Below are 18,421 nucleotides of genomic sequence, written 5' to 3'. Positions count from 1 at the left end.
CTCTTTCCTGTCCTCATCCATTCTGCAGCTGGACCAGATTGATACCATTCAGTGTTTCTTCCCAGTTCAAAAGTGAACAAGTAGACAGGAAAGGGAGAGAGGGAGAACATATTCCTTCCCATAACATCTTGGTCATTTGATCACTCACCGGAGACACCCAGTGCTGTTTTCTGCTCTTTTGCTCCTGAATCCCATGCTGTTTGAAGGACAGCCTGGTGAATGTGCATCAGTAGAGGCAGGGAGGAATCCGCACAGCAGTCCAGTAAGTCCCTCAGCTGCTGCCTGGAGCATCCCTTTTCTGGAGTCTGGAGTGGAGTGTGAATCCAGGAATTGGCACTGTGGGAGAGAGTGGTCTTGCCCTATGATTAAGCTCAACTTCTAGTTACACGGTTTAATGAGAAATTCCTCTGTAGGTCCAAGAAAACTTCGGATCAAAACATTTTCAAAGTTTGTTCAGTCCTATAAATGAGTTTTCTTTTTGACAAATGTGGGTTTTTGTGATGAAAAAATGTTTTGAAAAAATTCCCAGCTAAGTCCATTAATTTATTCCCTAAAGGAAAACAATAGCATTCTTCCCAGAATTGTTGCAAGATATTTTTGTTTATATTTAATTTTAACAATCTAAATAATCTGTTTAAAAACAGGTACAAGGGAAACAAATCACAAATCAAACTTTTACTGGTTTAGCCCTTCTGGAACTATTTCAAATAGGTTTTGCTAAGCAAGTAAACTGCATTTGGGGAAAAATAATTCTTTAAATGGGAAGGAAGTTCATAGCTAAATTAATGTATTTTCAGAAAATATGGAGTCTAAGAAATAATGTTTCCTAATTGTAGATTAATTTCCCTTGCATTGTTAATTATTTTTAAGTGCTTATAATATGACAGTTTAAGCTCAAATACAGAAGACATTATAATCTATAATATTTCTATTCTTGGCTTATCTGAACAGGGGGAATTTGTCTCCTGTTTGTTGTCACTCTTGCGACAAATGACTGATAGACATTATCAACAGCTTCTTGATAGCTTCAACACAAAGGAAGATCTGAGGGTAAGTAACAGAACTGTCTTTCCACTTGTTCAGGTAGAACACTGTAATACTGTGTTCACTGTAAAAAACAATGGTTTTGCAGGGACGTAATTCATTTGGGATCATTATTTCAGTGTAGAATCTTATTATGGGCAAGACTATTATTATTTTATCACCATGTTGCCAGTGAAAGCCATCACCTCACACACCACTAAGTATACGAGGTATAATTACAAGTCTTTATTTCTCTTTTTGATTTATCTCCCTTTAAGATATTCCTGTGCTTTGATGAAACACTTCAGTATTTAACTGCAATCTGTTTTCCAAATTAGCTATCTTTTGCACGGGCTTTTATGTGTACACAGGTCCACTCTTACCGTGGGACTAGGATTCTGTTGCTTCTACAATGACAGCAGATAGAAGGGGGGGGGGGGGGGGGGGGGCTATATAATAGCTTTAAAGCCATAAACTTAGCCTCAAAGCCGGTTTTAAAGATGGTGTCAATCTAAGGTTACACAGTTCTGCTTGATTCTTCCTGCCAGGCAGTTGATTTTTTTGTTTTATTATATGTATTATTTATTCATTCATTCATTAAATTATATATGGCAGTGGCAAACACACAGCTTGAGAAATGCATATTCAAGTAACTCTCCATTTTTCTTAACTGTGCAGCAAGTCCATTGGCAGGAAGACCTGTCAGACCTGAAATGTCTATCTGCCCAGTTTGATCATGGAAGAGAGTAGCTGCAGAACTCTTTCAGGGCAGCTTCTACCAATTTCATTGATGGAGTTAGCAGGTTCATGGAGATACAGCATTTTTAATTCCTTTTTGGAGGAGGGGGATGGATTTTTTAAAAATGTTTTGAAAGTTAACATTTCCTGTATAAAGATATACATTAAGAGTTCCTCTCTGCAAGACCCTGAGAAATGTATATAGAACAAAGTTTGATCCACACAAGAAATCTTGAGCAATCACTTACGCCCATTATTCGGCCAGTGATCCTATATGGGAGAGTAATAATGTCCTAGTGTGTTAGAATATTTTTAGATGTTACTCTTAAATTACCATTTGATAAACTTTAAGTATTGGCCTGAAAAGGGGAGTCTAGTCATGGTGCAATTTCAGATTTCCTTAAATTCCTGATGGAGCTTGTCCTGGTTTCAGCAGGGATAGAGTTAATTTCTGAAGAGAGCATACCATTTGTGAGTGCCTTTTCTTTGTAGTGAGATGGTCATATTGAGCTTGAAAGATAGAAAATCCTACTGAGATGTTACCTCTGTCACGAATCAAGGGTACTACCTCAGAGTTACATAGGGTGGACGATTTTTATACTAGTATTACAGCACCTGTTGTCACCTAGCATAGTTGCTATCCTTAGGCAATTTTTAGTATATGTTGTGGAACCTAGGCATTTTTTACTGAAAATATTTTCCCTTTTGCTTGAGTTCTGACCAGGTCTATATTCCTAGGTTTAGATTTTTATATTACCTAGGGGTTTCAAGCTTGATTTCTGTTTGATGTATCTATGAAATACAGTGTTGAGTTTATTCAGACTTTCTCGCTTCTAGAACATGAAAAAACTCTAGAATTAATGCTTGAATGGTGTTTGATTTAACACATTTATATTCCCCCCACGCACATACCCTACTATTATACAGAGACATATGGAAAGCAGCTGTAGCCAGTGCCATCAGCTATCAAAATAGAGGTCTTAAGAACTCAAGTCCAGAGTTTGTTATTTCCATTCAGATCTCATCAAATCAGCATCAGCTCCACCAGTGATTCAGTGGCAGTAGGTTGATCATAGTTAATGCAGCATTCCTTCTCTTCTGAATCTTAAATAATATATTGGGTTTTTCCCTCACTTGGAAATATCAAATATCACTGAAATGTGTATAACTGAGAGCAAGAGTGAAAGATGAGAGCTAGTATGTGAGGCTGACACTGCTGTTAATCATGAGGTGATTGTGTATGACTTAGGCTATCTGAACCATCTTGTCACTTACCTCTGTATTTTTCTGCTTTGCCAACTGTGGAGCTTCCTTGGTATTTTATACTGCTTTAAGATATGCTTCTTAGGAAGTGACATCAGTATGAGTAAATGAAGATTCAGAAGGTGTAAATATCTGTGATAAGTCCTTTTCTTGTCTGAGATGCTTTTAGATGCTGAACTAGTAGCCACAGTTCAACTTGTGGCTAGTATGCACTTTGGGATTTAAGCTTCAGTGGTAACTACCATCAGCTTGCTGTATTTTTGAATCCTCTTTTTGCCCCCGGTCAGTGATGTCAAAGTGGATTGGGTCTTCCCTAAGCTACATTACAAGTTACAAATCTGATACGGGGTTTACAAGGGACTTACCTGAGTGTAACCCAGGCCTTTGAATTGCTACCCGCTGTGCTTTTTCGCTTTGACTACCTCTGTTTATAATTAACCATCTGTACTGAATGATTAGGCAGTGGTATCACAAGGTATTTATTCTCCCTTCCAGACTAATTCTCAAGGCAACTATGTCAAGTGCTTGCATGAATGCATGTTTGCACAGCATTTGTGATACTATTAAAAAAATACCCCCACCAAAACACTTCTTCAAACAAAAATTCACTCATGCAAGTACTTGTAAAAAGGGAATGAAGGTTGTCATTCATTCTATCGAAATGTATTTGCAGTTCTTATTCTTTTTTTTTTAACAGTCTATACCAAAATTATTAAAGACTGTTTCCAGCTTGTTAATCACAGTATAGCAAAATGGAGACTTTGAAGGAATGACATGTACACAATTTTATATGACATGCATCTGAGTGATGCTTTAAACAAGTGGTTGTTTATGGCAATATTTCCTCTATTTTGTGAATATATTTAATATAAGTAATTGACAAGGTGTCTATTTTTATTTTAGTCAGTTCTTCAAAGGAGTCAGGTTTTTTCCACACAAAGCAGAAGATAGAAAAAGCATTTTATATTTGAAAACATGCAAATGAAGTAAGAAAGAAACGACAGGGGATTCATGGCTGAGTGGTAGCACCAGAGACTATACTTCACTCACTTTTTGAAACATTGAATTTAATGAGGCAGTAATTTTAAATGCTTCCTTTTATCTTTCAACATTATTTTAAAGATATGCTCCTTTTGCTTACCACAAAATACCATCTTCTTCTAGTAAATATATTTTATAGCAATTTATAGAACAGAGGCACTCTTGTAGGCGGATATTTGCTGCCACAAAAAAGCTCAGATGTAATTTGTGACAAAAGGTAACAGCGGAAGTTATAAATAGGAGGAGAGAAGTGGGAAAGTGAATGAGAAAAACAGTATATGTTAGCACAATGCAGCTTTGACCACAGCAAGGTGGTTTTGGTTGATATGTGTGGGTTTTTTAATTAATAGATTAAAAGAAGACAAAACAAACAGATAAGCACCTGCCAGAAGGCCTAGTTTTTATCCATTGGCAGTGTAACCTACATAATGTGGCAGAGTAGATATACATAGGGATGGGTGTAAACCTTACTAGTTCTCTGATCCCTCTCTTCCAGCTAAAGGAGCCCGAGCAGGGTAAGGTGGGTGCCGAACCCTAACACCAAGTGCAATTTATTCCACTGTTCTCTAATGACCTCTTGGACACAGGCTGTTTGAGGTCTGTAGGCATGGGGAATGCCTCTGGAGAAGCTCAGTTCTAGCCACCATCCTTCCCCTGATATGCAGGGACATCCACTCACGTATGGGACTTCTGAAAGGCTGAGTGCTGGGGCAGAGGAGTAGCTCTGAAACAAATATTTGGGTGGCTTCTGATGTAGATTGAGGAAGCAGTGAAGGAAAGAAGATCCGGGAAAGGAGTTGGACACAAGATGGTTGAGTTGTCTGGGCAGAGACAGCTCACTGTCGAACCATCCTCTTTTTTATGGCCACCTTGGCACTCTGCAAAAAAGCTCTAGGATGCTCTACAGAGACTTGATACCAAGTAGCTCGATAACTCTGCAGTGCGAACCAAAGCAATGGATGATCAAATGATTAGCTTCAAAGCAGACTGTTGACCCAAACTAAAATGCTAATATAGATGCACCCTGAGAGATCCAGTGAAGAGTCTGTCCTGCTTTGCAGAGGATTTTACATGCATACAGGGAAATGTGAAAGAAATTCCAAGGCAGTTTTTGATTATATGAATAGATGGTTTTCAGTCTTTCAGAAGGCCATGCTTCTCACTTAATCACAGTTTGATAATTTCATCAAGCAAATATTGCTGCTAGAGGAAACTGAACTGTGATATTGTGATATTATCTAAGTGGTGTAAAATAGTACTAGAGCTTATGTACACTAGGTAGGAATATTAAGAGATGGTATTTAGAGTATGTAAAGGGACAAAATTACTCCCTTGCCGTCTCTTAAGAAAGAAGGCATATGAGACATTAATTATGTCTGTACTCAACCAACCAAGTTCACTTATACTGCCGGCAAAAGTGTTTTTTAAATGTTAAAATCTGTTACTAAATCATTATGTTGTGTTCAGCAGAGCAGATACAACTGTGAAAGACAATAGATTAGTGCAAAGGAAACAGTTCAAAATCCCGTTACAAAATTGATCTTCCATGAATGGTACTTCATAGTAATGTCTTGTGACGTTTGGACCATGAAACAAAAATGAGCAATTGCATCATGCAAAATGCCAGGCATTGTAATGCTGATCAAAACATTTTATGGAATTGCTACATGGAGGTGCGTCCCTTGGGAGTGAACACCGGCACTGAATATCGATGAGCAGTGCTGACACATGAAGGATACCAGCACATTAATGGCAAAGCATCAGACTAGTCAACTGGCATTTTACTCTTTGGTTATTTTCATGCTTATAATGGATTCCTAGGGAAACGTTATTACCAAATATACAAAAACTGAATCATGAAAAATAAAAGTTAGCTACAGATTAATTCTGTTAATAGAAGCTCAATAGTTGTATCTTGGAAATCTTACAACTAGTTTTTCTGAAGTTCTTTATAAGTTACCTGTTTCTTTCAGTTATATTTCAGCTTTGAATTATACTGCATTTTGTTTATACGTTTTTAACATGTACTGTAACAAAGAGATCTTCAGTCTTACTCAGGCTTTTCAAATCCACATTTTGTATCTAATATCACTTATCACTAAATTGATAACACAATTTTCTATTTTTTCTGTTAAAATTAGAAATAATTAGCCTGTTGTTAATGATTCAAAATTTAATGCTAGTGTCTACATTTGCTTTGTTTTAAAGTTTGCCTGGAATAAAAGATTTATTCTGGTTTTAGCCTAGTTACCTAAAGAAATGAAGTATACATGATCTTCCTCTCTGTCTGTCAATCTTTTCCTAATGACTTTTGAACAAGCTGATGAATTTCAGCAGGCTTTGGCAGTGGCCCGTGGGTCTCAAAGGCACTAAGTTTACTCCCCACGCAGCCCTTGGGTTTTAAGTCCTTAAACCATTGCTTGTCTTCCCAACAGGAGCCATTTGGTCTCTTCAGTTCAGCAGCCAGTCAGTTAGCTCCCTAACACCAGCAACGTGTATTGTGTCTGGACAACAGACAGGATAAAAATGGGGTATGCAAGAATTTGGGACATTATTGTGAGGTGACATACGGCAGCATTCGAGGCATTGCCATATTGCTGGGATTGTGGCACAGAGCTGCAGGGATTGCAGCACAGGGAAGGGAGGTAACCCCTAAACTAAAAAAGGAGCAGGCGGAAGTGTTGAAAATTAACTACAAGGTGCAAAGCTATAGGAAAGCAATCTGGAATAAATGTGTTGCTCGTAGAGCTACTTGTTTATCTGTAAAGCTGGTCACCTGCATTCAAACACTATGTTATCTGCAATGAGTATCATTTATACTCTTTAATACAGATAATTTTTTGGCATCTTGCTCAGAAAACAGGTTGTCTCTTTTATGTAATCTTCTCTGGTGGGTGGGTGCAGGGATCTCAGCTGCCTTTCCCAGCGCCTGCATTCATCCCCCTTTACAGCGATTCTCTAATGAAAGACATCTGTTGTGCAACGTCCGTCATCTAGACTTCGGTAAATGCACTTGAGAATATATTTTGGTGTTCAAAACTATTTGGTATCCTTTGGTTGTATCTTCGTCTCATCTGTGTTTTGGGCTAACTCTCTACAAGTGGTGTGGGCAGAACCAATACAAAACATTTCAAGGTCAGGTACCACGCTGATCCTGTTAGGTGTCTTATGTCACTTGCCTCATGCTCTTCATGATGTCAAGAGCTCCGTTTTGCTTACTAAAAAAAATACTGGCAGCACTACACACAATCAAGATGGGCCTTTAGAAATATTACCCTTGTTGGTAGTTTTATTTGTGAAAAGAAAATCTGAAAAACCGTGTGCTGAGAGGAATAGTTAAGTTATTTATTAGTGAGTTAAATGACACAGGAGATGATAATGCTAAAAGCTGTTAAGCAGTGCTTTCTACGTTCAAAGTAGCTCACATGTGTTCACTATTTTTATAGATTCAGCAAATGAGGCAGAATGGTTAAGTGACCTGCATACAGCCAGCCAGCTGCGATAACAGTTCAGGGGCCTGGGCATCACTATTGAATTCACTGGTCTTTGCAAACCCAATGATAAAATTGTCCTTGCACTCCCTCTCTTTCCCACCAAATAATGCCACTTTTCGAATAAATCTCGAAAGTGATGAAAACCTGGCATGATTAAGGAGATATTCAGAACTCTGTAGTGTTTGTAAAGTGCTTTTTTGATTTGCAAATTTTTCTTGGGATCACATTTGTGGAAGTGTATGGGTGGAAACCAAAGACATCTTTGACATTTCTCTTATGCATTGTTGTCAATCAAATGGCACAGTAAATTATTTTCCTCCGTGTAAGAAAAAGGAATTAAATCACTATTTGAAGCTTTCTTGGGGAATCAAAAAAATGAAAAAATATTCAGAGGTGTATCTATGTTGAACATAAATGCAATTCTGCTATTTCTATAATGATTTTTTGACTCTGATTAAAATATTTTTGAAGCTCACCACTCTTTTTAAAGCAGCAAAGACATATAACTGCTTCTTTTCCTTCTAAAGGATTTCCTGCTGCAGATTTTCACTGTATTTCGGATACTAATACGACCAGAGATGTTTCCAAAAGACTGGACAGTGATGCGTTTGGTTGCAAACAAGTAAGGCATTTTTAATGTTAATAAAAAATACGGGTAGTATGCAAAGATCATGGTATAAATAAATAAAGTTATATGATGTATGTAATAAAAATCCAAAATATCTTTTATAATGCTGGCTGCAGTTTTTCATTTTTGAATTTAAGATTTAAAATCTCTGGACTTATTCTACATGACAAATTCATAATATAATCTGCACGTCTTTCTATTCTGAATTTCAGTAAGCACATATAACTGGAATCTCAAAAACACTTTTACAGAATGAAGATGCTAAGCATCAACAGCTTTGTTTTCCAAGTAGCAAATGACAAGTCTCAACAGAACTTCATTTCAAATCTGCTTGTTGAAATGCTGAGTTGGTAAAGATCTATTTGCTCTCAAGAAGAAATTATCTGCTGTAATATCATTAACAATGTTTTTGCATGGTTGTTAATTTAGTGCTTGTCAGAAAAATCACAAATTAAAAATCGCAAATCAGGAAATGAGGTACATCACAGGCAACAGTAACGTAGGGCTCTAAGCATTGTCTAGTGATACTTTGAGATGTAACCTGCCTTTGAGCTACTCTTTCTCTGCTTAGGCCTTATTTTTAGAGAAACAGGTTCCCAGCATTTCTGAGAAGTCATTGCAACGGGTCTGAAACTACTGAATTTTATTTCACCTATATCACCAGCTATCCTTTTTTGTAGGCTTAGCTTTAGATCAGCTAAGCCAGCTGAATAGTCAACACAATTATACAAACACCAATGTCGGCAGAGGAGGGGGGTTGTGTTGGGCAGACCTAGGAATCCAGAATTTAGGATTGACTTAAACTTTCATGGTACGTATTGCAATGCCTGATGGAAATTGGTTTTTAGTCTGCATTGTGCCTGCTGGCTCCAAGGAGAATTTAAATTCATGGTGCTGTCCAGACTACTAGTAACAATATTATCGTTACAATTAAATTTGGCAAAACTTGTGTTCATGATATATATTTGTGGGGTGTGTGTGTGGATATGCAAACATCATAGTATTTGTTCAAAGTTTGTCATGACTTGAAAAAAAATAATGTTTTTTGCTCATTTTTATTACCTCAGTCAGTGTGGCTAATGTTGCCAAATTTGAATTACAGCCAAAAAAAAAAATTAATGATCAAAGAATAGATATGATCATTTGTTTCTGTGGATGATATTAAAGAAGATACGGCTGATACCAGCCTGCATCTGTTAATCATGCTTAAGCAATAAATTGAGAAACACAGGAAAGAGGGAAAAAACATAGGAACTTTTAGACTAAATATATAATCTAAGAAATTGTTATCTATTCCAGAAACAGCTGGCTTGGCAGATGGCTTTGCAACAGCTGACATGTACAAAACTAAGATTTAGGAACGACCTTGGCACGTGTTTCTCAGGCTGGTGGTGTTCAGATATGCTAAAGACGATGATACTAAGTTTTGCAAAAGGAATATTGACTTGCAGCAGTATTTTAGTGAGCATCACACATCTCCTTTTATTAATCCATGTCATGTTGTTTCTGACCATCTAGGAGGGGACTTTATGTCCAGTTCTGTCAGGCAAAGGAGATAGGCGGAAGTTGACAATAACTGCTGGTGGGAATTGGCCATGAGAAGCCAATCAGATCAGTTAATTGAACCCGATAACACACATTTGCATAAGCATTACTGCCAGCAAATGGGATATAAACACATCTTTACCGATTCGGCATTCAATAATTGCTTTGCTAGGCGTTCATTCCTTTGTGGAGGAAATGCTGGTTTGCTATGAAACGGGGTTGGCCAGATGTACTTAAAAGTGTGGTGTGAACTGAAGACTCGTCGTTCCTATGTTATATATCTATGGCTTAGTTTCTGTTCCTTTTTGAGGCAGCAGAAAAGAAAATCCATTTCTGTTCTCTCCTCAGCTGCAGAGCACTAGTTTTTTTCCGGAGCTGTTTCTGAACGGGAGCTCCTTCTTTTCATTTGTGTCCCCCACTGCCATCGCAGTGGCTGCCTTCCTTCGGCTTCCCTGGGGTGTTCAAAAGCACAGAGCCACAGAGTAGTAGCTTTGCTAGAATTGTCCCAACCCAAAATCTGTAGGTGCAAAGGGACGAGCCTAGAGGCCGGATGAGAAATTAGGGCACTGCCTGCACCACCGACAGAAGCAGTTGTGAGCCATTCTCCCTGACCTTCACTTGATGAGCCACAGTGCTTCCAAAGATCTGAGACTCTTCAGGATTGAAGGCAAAACTTCTTGAACTCTTTATTCCTCTGTTCACGTCTAAAACGAAGAACTAGAAGGTCTAGCCCATCTTTTTAAGAGCATAATCAAGTAATCCATTAACAGTCTGGATCTTTTCTAACTCCTGCTTCCCAGGAATAAAATGACTCTCATGTTTCCTGTGTCAGACGGCCACCTTCCCAGCTGTCTGGGCTTCAGCCCGAGAAATGGCAGCTAATCTGAAGGCAGCGTGTGTCTGGGGAGCTTCACCCATCACTGCAGTCACATCACCAGCAGCACTGTCTTTTCCCTCCCCTGTCCTTAGAGTGATATAAAAATTCAAGCTGGTATTTACAGACAGGTATTCCCCTGTCTGAGCCTAGGGAAGAAATGAGTCCTAGCAAGGATATAATCAGGTAATAAGCCTTTCCTGAGGGGAAAAATAATTTCATTTTTTCTCTTATTTATATATGCAGAACTTCAATTACCTGAAAGATTTTTAGGTCTTAAAATGCCATAATTCTTACAATATATAATATTTATATATAAAAATATTGCTGCCGCCTGGCTTCTAGATTTTTTTCTTTCTTGTTGCAGTGTTTTCAATAATTATGTAGCATCTGATATGTGGATGCTGTCTGGGATAAAAAAGCCCCAGAAGATACAGTGAGCTCAAGGAGACAAAACTGTAACTATCCAGAAATTAAGATACTTCAGGATGAGGCATGCATGATCTGTAGTTCTGAATGTCTGGATGCCCAACATGAAAAAGTATTAATGGTTAGCATTATAAAACTACCAAGTGACTTCCAAAATTTGAGAAATAAAGTAACATTTAAAAAGGCAGACTTAGCACTAAAGCAGAGAAATAGATCTTTTTTGAATTGTGTTCTGTGATGGAAGGAGAAAAACATGTAAAAAAATCCTTAATGTTTATTGCATCTAAGGGATAGACTTATTTTCTACATCAACTAGGTAGTAAGCTAGCTTGCTGGCCCTCTAAGCAAAGCTTCTATTTGTAACTGCAAATGAACACCATGTAATATAGAAAGATGTCTGAATCAGTTGCCTAGCGCCAGAGAGGAATCCAAAATTCTATAATAAAATACGTCAGACAAAAATTGAAGCTTCTGGATAACACCTTCATAAAGTCTCTGTCAACTGAAAATCACTGTGTAACGGTCACTGGCTTAAGTTACCCTAAGGTTTGGAAAAGAATCACTTGTCTAATGCTTTAATTGGCTGGCATCTTTTGAGACCATTTAACAGACTCAGCTGAACTCCAGGTATGTCATGTTTCATTAACAATTGAGGAGGCTTTTGGAGAGCAAAGTGAGTTTCCATTACTTGCTGAGCAAAGGTTTAATATTTAAAACATACTATGCCTATGTATTATTGAACAATGAACTAATTTTCCACTGCTCTTGGTATGCAAGAAGCTTTAATTTTAAAGGTCTCTGTATGATTAACTATGTATATCCTTTCAGCATTTTGTTGAATGGGAGAGATGCTAGATCATCCAATTCTCAATTTGAATTTTATAAGCATACAAAATGGATGTGTGAATATTGTTATTTATAGTAAAATAATTGATCTGTAAAGTAAGATTTACTATAGTGTGTTGCTTATACTAAAATCCCAGATGTATCTACCGACAGTTGGGCATAGGGACTTTAGAGAATCCTTTTGGTTATCTAATTCAGTACTGACTGAAAGACATTATTATTGTTGTTGTTTAAAATGTAACTCAAATGGAACACACAGTAAAGGAAGACATCAAATTAGCATTAGTTTCATCATTATGGCTGCTTTGAAGAATCCTGTTGGCTCCCATGGTGTGGGAGTCTGAGACTCCTACAATGAACAAAAATTCTTGCTTTTATGTAATACACAGTGTTGCTAACAACGTTCTGGCTTTTATGTAATACAAAATGTTGTTAACAGCTGAACCTGACATTCAGTCTGTCACAAAAAGCATATATATACATAGGTATAGATATGAATAAGTTTATATACATATAACAATAGATATATACACATATATGTGACTAGGTTCATTTCATTTATTTATGAAATATGAAAGAAACTTTTTTTTTTCTTCAAACACCTCTGTGCTTGGAAAGATTTCACTCTGAAATAGCAAAGGATGAAATGAGAAGCTAATGTTATACATTTGTCCCGTATCAGAATGGAAAAGAAAGCTTTCATTTTCTATCGTTGGCTGCCCAGGCAAAAACCAGGTTCCCAGAGCACGGCCCAGGCAGCAAACCAGTTGTTGAACTTCTGGGGGTTGCTTTGGATTTTTCAAACAGGTTATTGCAGAGAGGTTTTCTTTGAAAATTTGATGGAAAAGCCACTCTGTCAAAAATGGCCTGGCCGGACCTTGGGTTAGCATTCTGTATGTGAGCTCAGAATAATTTAGTAGATAAAAGCAGAGGTTCTTCTCCTGCAAAGTCAGTGGTTGCGAACAAATTTGTGGCAGGTGGTAAGAGGAAGAAAAGCAAGTCTTGTCACAAACTCAATGTTTTCTAGTTTGATATTCAAATAGATTTAAAATAAGTGTTGTTGTTTTGAAATCGTTGGCTGGGAAGCAACTTGGAATGTGAGTATTGTACCAGATCAGGCAGCTGTCCATCTGTCCTCTGGCTGCTGTCTCTGCTTTGTGCATTTTTGCTTTTTTTTATAGAACCTACATTATTTGTAGGAAAAGAAGAAAGAGAACCCCCAACCTCAGCAATGTTTTCTGTCCTACCTGATTTTAGTTTGTTGTGGATTCAGAATAACAGGTTGTGGATTAAAAAAATGGCTTCATCTTTCCATGTTCAGTCTGATGTTTTGAGGTTTTTTATCTACAACATATACTCTCTCCCTCTACAGACCCACATTTTATCAACAAATCCATGTCATATCTTTGGCTTAACAAAGAAATCAAACCTGAGCTATGTTGCCTATAGCAAGAAATACCTGCATTGCAGTTATTGTGTTATCTCAGGAAAATTCTGGAAAAAATAATCTAAAAATTGCATTTAATCACCTTCTCATAAGAATTTAAGCAGATCTTTCTCTTCAGTTTCACCTGCCATGGAAGGAATGTGGCAAGAAAGGAATTGTCTCAGACATAAATAGAACAATGTAATGTAAACTTGGCAATATGGTTGCAGTTCTTGAGATCTTGTGGAATTTTCTCGTGCATACAATTTTTCAGAGATTTATTACTTTGGCCTTAGGTTGAAATTTTACATAGCAATAGTTCTGATGAACTGATCCTTTCTATCAGAACATCTTCCTGAAATATGCGAACTATTTCCATTTTGTGAAATATATGGGCTGTAAATTCAATCATGTACAATAACAAGAATGACAGGACTCTCTTTCTTACCCGTGCCTTGATTCTTAGCTTTGCTTATATTACACTTTGTTAACGTGACACTTTGTCTTCCATGCTGCAACAGGGAGTGCTGTACATACACTGTAACTCCCCGTTAGTGAAAAAGTGTGGTAAGCTGTACAGATGAGTGCTAAACATGGAACACTACTTAGATAGAAAAACTACAATATAATTGTTGAGAAAATAGTATGTATGAAAATTATATTTGAGCAATGGAACTAGAACGAACGAAACTTGAGAATCAAGCAGTGTTCTAAAAACAATCTCAGTCTTGGCTCTTACAGGTGTTCAGACACATCAAACCAGAAGGTAAAGTTTGGCAGGGACAGGCATTTTAAAAGTAGAGAAATGGAAGTAAACATTTGAACTAGTAATAAGCTAAATGATACATAGCTATTTGGCATTTATAAACTTGAAATCTGTCAAAAGTGCCAGAAGAAAAAAATAATTTATGTCCTAGGTGGGTTGATTAATGTGTAATTCTTCAATGTTGTGAAGATGAAAGATATTATACCCTTAAAATATATGTATTGCTGTTATTATATTTAATAAAACATATTTTGTCTCAAATGCATTGCAAAAGTAGTAAAAAACGAAGTCCAAAGTATGGAAAGGGAAACAAATTTTAGCATTGTGACAGCATAAAGGTCAAGAACCATGTTCAAAGAAGTACTAGATGTATTAATAGTAGATAGATAGCAATTAAATGAAATGTGTAGATATAACCTTTTTCTCAGAAGGTCTTTAAACAGTTGATTGTTGTAAAATACATGAGTGTAACAGCGAAAAGATCATTCTATGTTTATCTTTTTTCCTCCCCCGTAAGCATCCACTACTGACTACTTTCAAAAAGAGTTTAGTGGTTTATATGGATTTTTGGTTTAACTAGATATGTTGATAGACACAAGTGCTGCAGAAGTTAGCTTAAGGGTTGAACCACTGAAATGAATTATATTTAAATAATCTTTAAGGATGTTCTGTTTCGGTAGATTACCAAACATGGTTTCTACAATGAACAAAGCTGTCAGTGACCCCTGGTGATAACCACTGCAAAAGGATTTTGGTCGTATATATTTATCTAAGATAGATTAATGTAGTTCAGGCAGGTGTCAATGAAGGGCAGTGTGTATGACTGTTTGCAACATACAGAATAGAGATCTTTAGATGCAGATCTTTCTCGCAGAGCTCATGCAGTTTTGCATTTATCTGTTGTCATCAAAAAGACTGTCCATAGGGCTGTCAATATTGTATATTGGTAATTACTAGATATTTTATATTTATTATGTATATGCACATATTTTCAGTACCAAGAAAGCTGAAAACGAATTGCCCAACTGTATATGTCCATGCTAGTAGGACAAAGTGTGTATTAAATCCGATATCAGCATTATTTGCAGAACAAAATTTATGGTTTGTCTTTTCGATCAATTATATTCTTCTATGCAGAACATCTGCTTTCAGCACACATTCTTACATCATACCTTTTTTTTTTTTTTTTTTCCTTAATGGGCATGTTTTCTGCCAATAGGTGCTGTTAGTAGTCAGATATTTGTGTAAGTTTAAAATGTAGTATTTAATGCCACCATACATGCTACATCTGTTTCTTCACTGGAAAATTGTCTGGCTCTGAGTATTAAATATGAATTTCCACTTAATGAAAACTACTGTCTTTTTCATTCTTTTCTTCCCAGTGTGATCATTACTACAGTCTTGTACCTTTCGGATGCCCTTCGTAAAAACTTCTTAAATGAAAACTTTGATTACAAGGTAGAGTAAATGTGTCTAACATAAGATAGATGCAATAGCTGCTACATCATCCTGTGCCTTGGTTGTTTGTTACTAAACTTAGCTCCAGCATCTAAACAGATAGAACATATACTAAATCAGCAATTTCAAATGCTCAGAGATTAAGTTTTTTCTTAAATACAGGACTGTCTTAAAAGTCAGGAGTGCTGTGGGTTTTTTTAATTTCTTCTTATTTTTCTTTTTGTTATTTCAGCCTCTATGTTAGACTACTTATTCAGGAGTTTTGCATAGCAATTTTTTGGGTTACAGAAACTATTTTATTATTTGTCTGTTATTTTGGAATTATCACCGAAAGGAACATTATTCCATTTTTGAATCGATGCAAATTTATCAAAAATATGCGTTTACATTCTGTAATTTCTCTCAAGACCAATTAACATGCTGCATAAGTAAAATTAGAAAATTATGACACTGCATGATGAATGTAGTTAAAGATGTTAGTGAGGAGCTCATATAGTGAGATATGGCACCTATGATAAACCGTGAATTACAGAATGATGCTTTTAGGATTCACATGAGAAGACCTAGGAATGCATCTTGAAAAGACCCATTCCCATGGAAACCTGAACGAATATTCTGCCCAACCAAGAGACATTAGTCCAATTGCTTCATCATAAAAAGTGCAGAATTTCCTTCCTACAGAAGATAGCAAGTTCTGTTGACTTCCAGCAGAGTTGTGGGTGCTTCTCTGAAAATCCAGACTCCTGTTGGAGAGATTGGCAGGAATGCAGATTTAGCTACTTGACATAACTGGGCATGAGGAAGCCTATCCTCTATGAAGTTCCATAAGTTCAGAGGCTAAAGCTGATAAAAGAATTGCCTGTAGACAAGGCTTCTATGTTCCTTAAACTTGCTTAGCAATGTTATTACTATCCTGCAGAACTGCAGTGTCTGGAATAGGGCTCCCCCTACACTTCTTTCTTCCTCCTGCCATGGAGCATCTATAATTGGATTATAGATAATAGATAATATATAATATATTAATGTATTTTAAATTTATCTTTAAATCTTCTAAGTAGAAGATTCAACATCTGATTCATAAAGCATGTGCACAAAACATCTGTATATTTGCAAGTTGTTAACAAAACCTGGCTTCGGTTTTATCTGGTGAAGCCTACAGCAAGTGAGACTTGCAAATAATATTATAAAGTAGGATGGGTCAGAGAATGACAATTCTGTTATGTGATAGCTTTTGAGGAGTCAGAATGTTTTGGGTTTTGGACTTAAAGGCATAACTTTTTGTAGTCTTCTATTTAAATATACCAAAAAAATGTTTCCAAATTTAGAAGGTAAGGTTTTCTGGTTTGGAGGGATGAAAAAAAATTATCTGAAACCTTTACATTTAAGAGATGTAAAATATGTAAAATAGATGTATTTCTGCTGAACATTTTGGGGTTGGTGAAAAGTACATTTGGATGCAAAGAAATTTAGTCAAAAACAGTTTGAGTACTTTATTAGTTGAGACTGAAACAAGTGATGTGATTTGAAAATTTGCATCTTGAGTGGTCATAAAATGGTGGTACTGAGAAAATGAAATAACCAAATGCCATATGCTTATTGTAGATATGGGATTCCTACTTTTTTCTTGCTGTCATTTTTATAAACCAGTTATGTCTGCAACTGGAGATGTTCACACCTTCCAAGAAGAAAAAGGTTTTAGAAAAGTAAGTACTGCTGTCAGCTTCTAGAAAACTGTAATAGATCAAACACTTCTCACAATGCAAGGCATGGGAGGTTGCAAAAAGGCCTACCAAAAACATAACGGTAACAGTATTTCCATTGACTAGAATGAGGGTTGGCTCTGGCCCTTTGTATAGGTCTTCAGAGCTGATATCAGCCTTCGTAGAAGTGCCCAAATTGCTTCAGATATTGGGAGCAAAATAGCCATGTTGTAGCAGTGCCAACACTAATTTCCGGGCCATGCATAAGTTGATTCACACTCGTTCAGGTGTTTCTGCCAGGCACTGCACTGTTGTCTGTATGAATTAATTGTATTTCTTTAAGCTAGAGTAAAACTGTTTGTTCTCGGAGAGAGAACTACATCATATTACTGCAAAACATAGCTTTTGCTTCACAGCTCTGTTACTGATGTATAGCATTTAGAAAGAACTGATACTTTTGACAATATTGCAAATTAACCTGGGTTTAGGAACCCGGTTGTAGCTGGGTACAATGGAAAGAGCAAAGACTTGGAAGAAATCATCACATTTAAAGTAGTTTTTTGTGGACTACAAATGAGACATTTCATTTTACAGTGTCACAGAATGGCATACGAACTTGATTTTCTTAAATGATCTTTCACTGTTTTGCTTTATTTTTTAATACATTGCAGATATGGTGACATGCGGGTAACAATGGGATGTGAAATCTTCAGCATGTGGCAAAATTTAGGTAAGTAAGTAAACACATCATCAGTAGCTCATACAATGAAAAACAATTCTTATTTCTTCACCTATTAAATACACTTGCCAGTGATAAAGGAGTTGTTTATAATTAAGTTCACATGAAATCTTGCTTCAAGTTTAGGAAAACCCTAGTCATCTGTAAGTTCCCTTCTTTATAGCTAAATTCAACTTTCTAAGCCTTGATACTGTATCTGACCTATCCCTGTTTCTTCAAAGAGAACCTAAAGAACGCCATCAGAGAAAAATAGAAAAGAAAGTACTGCTCTTTTTGGGCAGAATTATGATGCCTGGAAATATACTTATGTTCACAATTTTAGTTCTGTTGCCAAACAGTTTAAGGAACAGACATATATCTTAATTCTGAAGCTCTCTTGAGATGCTGGCTTTGCATCAAATCTTCCCCTGAGTCCTAGTTGCACTAAAATATAAAGGCATAAACGCATCAG

At 36.6% G+C, this 18,421-nt stretch overlaps 1 protein-coding gene across 1 annotated transcript in view; it reads left to right on the top strand.

Annotated features, from left to right (window-relative positions):
• Positions 1–18,421, top strand: part of DOCK4 (dedicator of cytokinesis 4) — a 167,659-nt gene that overhangs the window by 101,861 nt on the left and 47,377 nt on the right. The window contains exons 26-30 of the mRNA XM_009327700.1: positions 952–1,050; positions 8,087–8,181; positions 15,456–15,531; positions 17,134–17,234; positions 17,903–17,961. Coding sequence (XP_009325975.1) covers positions 952–1,050; positions 8,087–8,181; positions 15,456–15,531; positions 17,134–17,234; positions 17,903–17,961 — 430 coding nt within the window. The remainder of the gene's footprint in view (positions 1–951; positions 1,051–8,086; positions 8,182–15,455; positions 15,532–17,133; positions 17,235–17,902; positions 17,962–18,421) is intronic.

The sequence above is a fragment of the Pygoscelis adeliae genome, unplaced genomic scaffold (assembly GCF_000699105.1).
Source record: "Pygoscelis adeliae isolate BGI_AS28 unplaced genomic scaffold, ASM69910v1 Scaffold113, whole genome shotgun sequence".
NCBI classification, from domain to species: domain Eukaryota; kingdom Metazoa; phylum Chordata; class Aves; order Sphenisciformes; family Spheniscidae; genus Pygoscelis; species Pygoscelis adeliae.
Note: the sequence above shows the minus strand (reverse complement) of the source record. Positions and strands in the feature narration are given on the sequence as shown.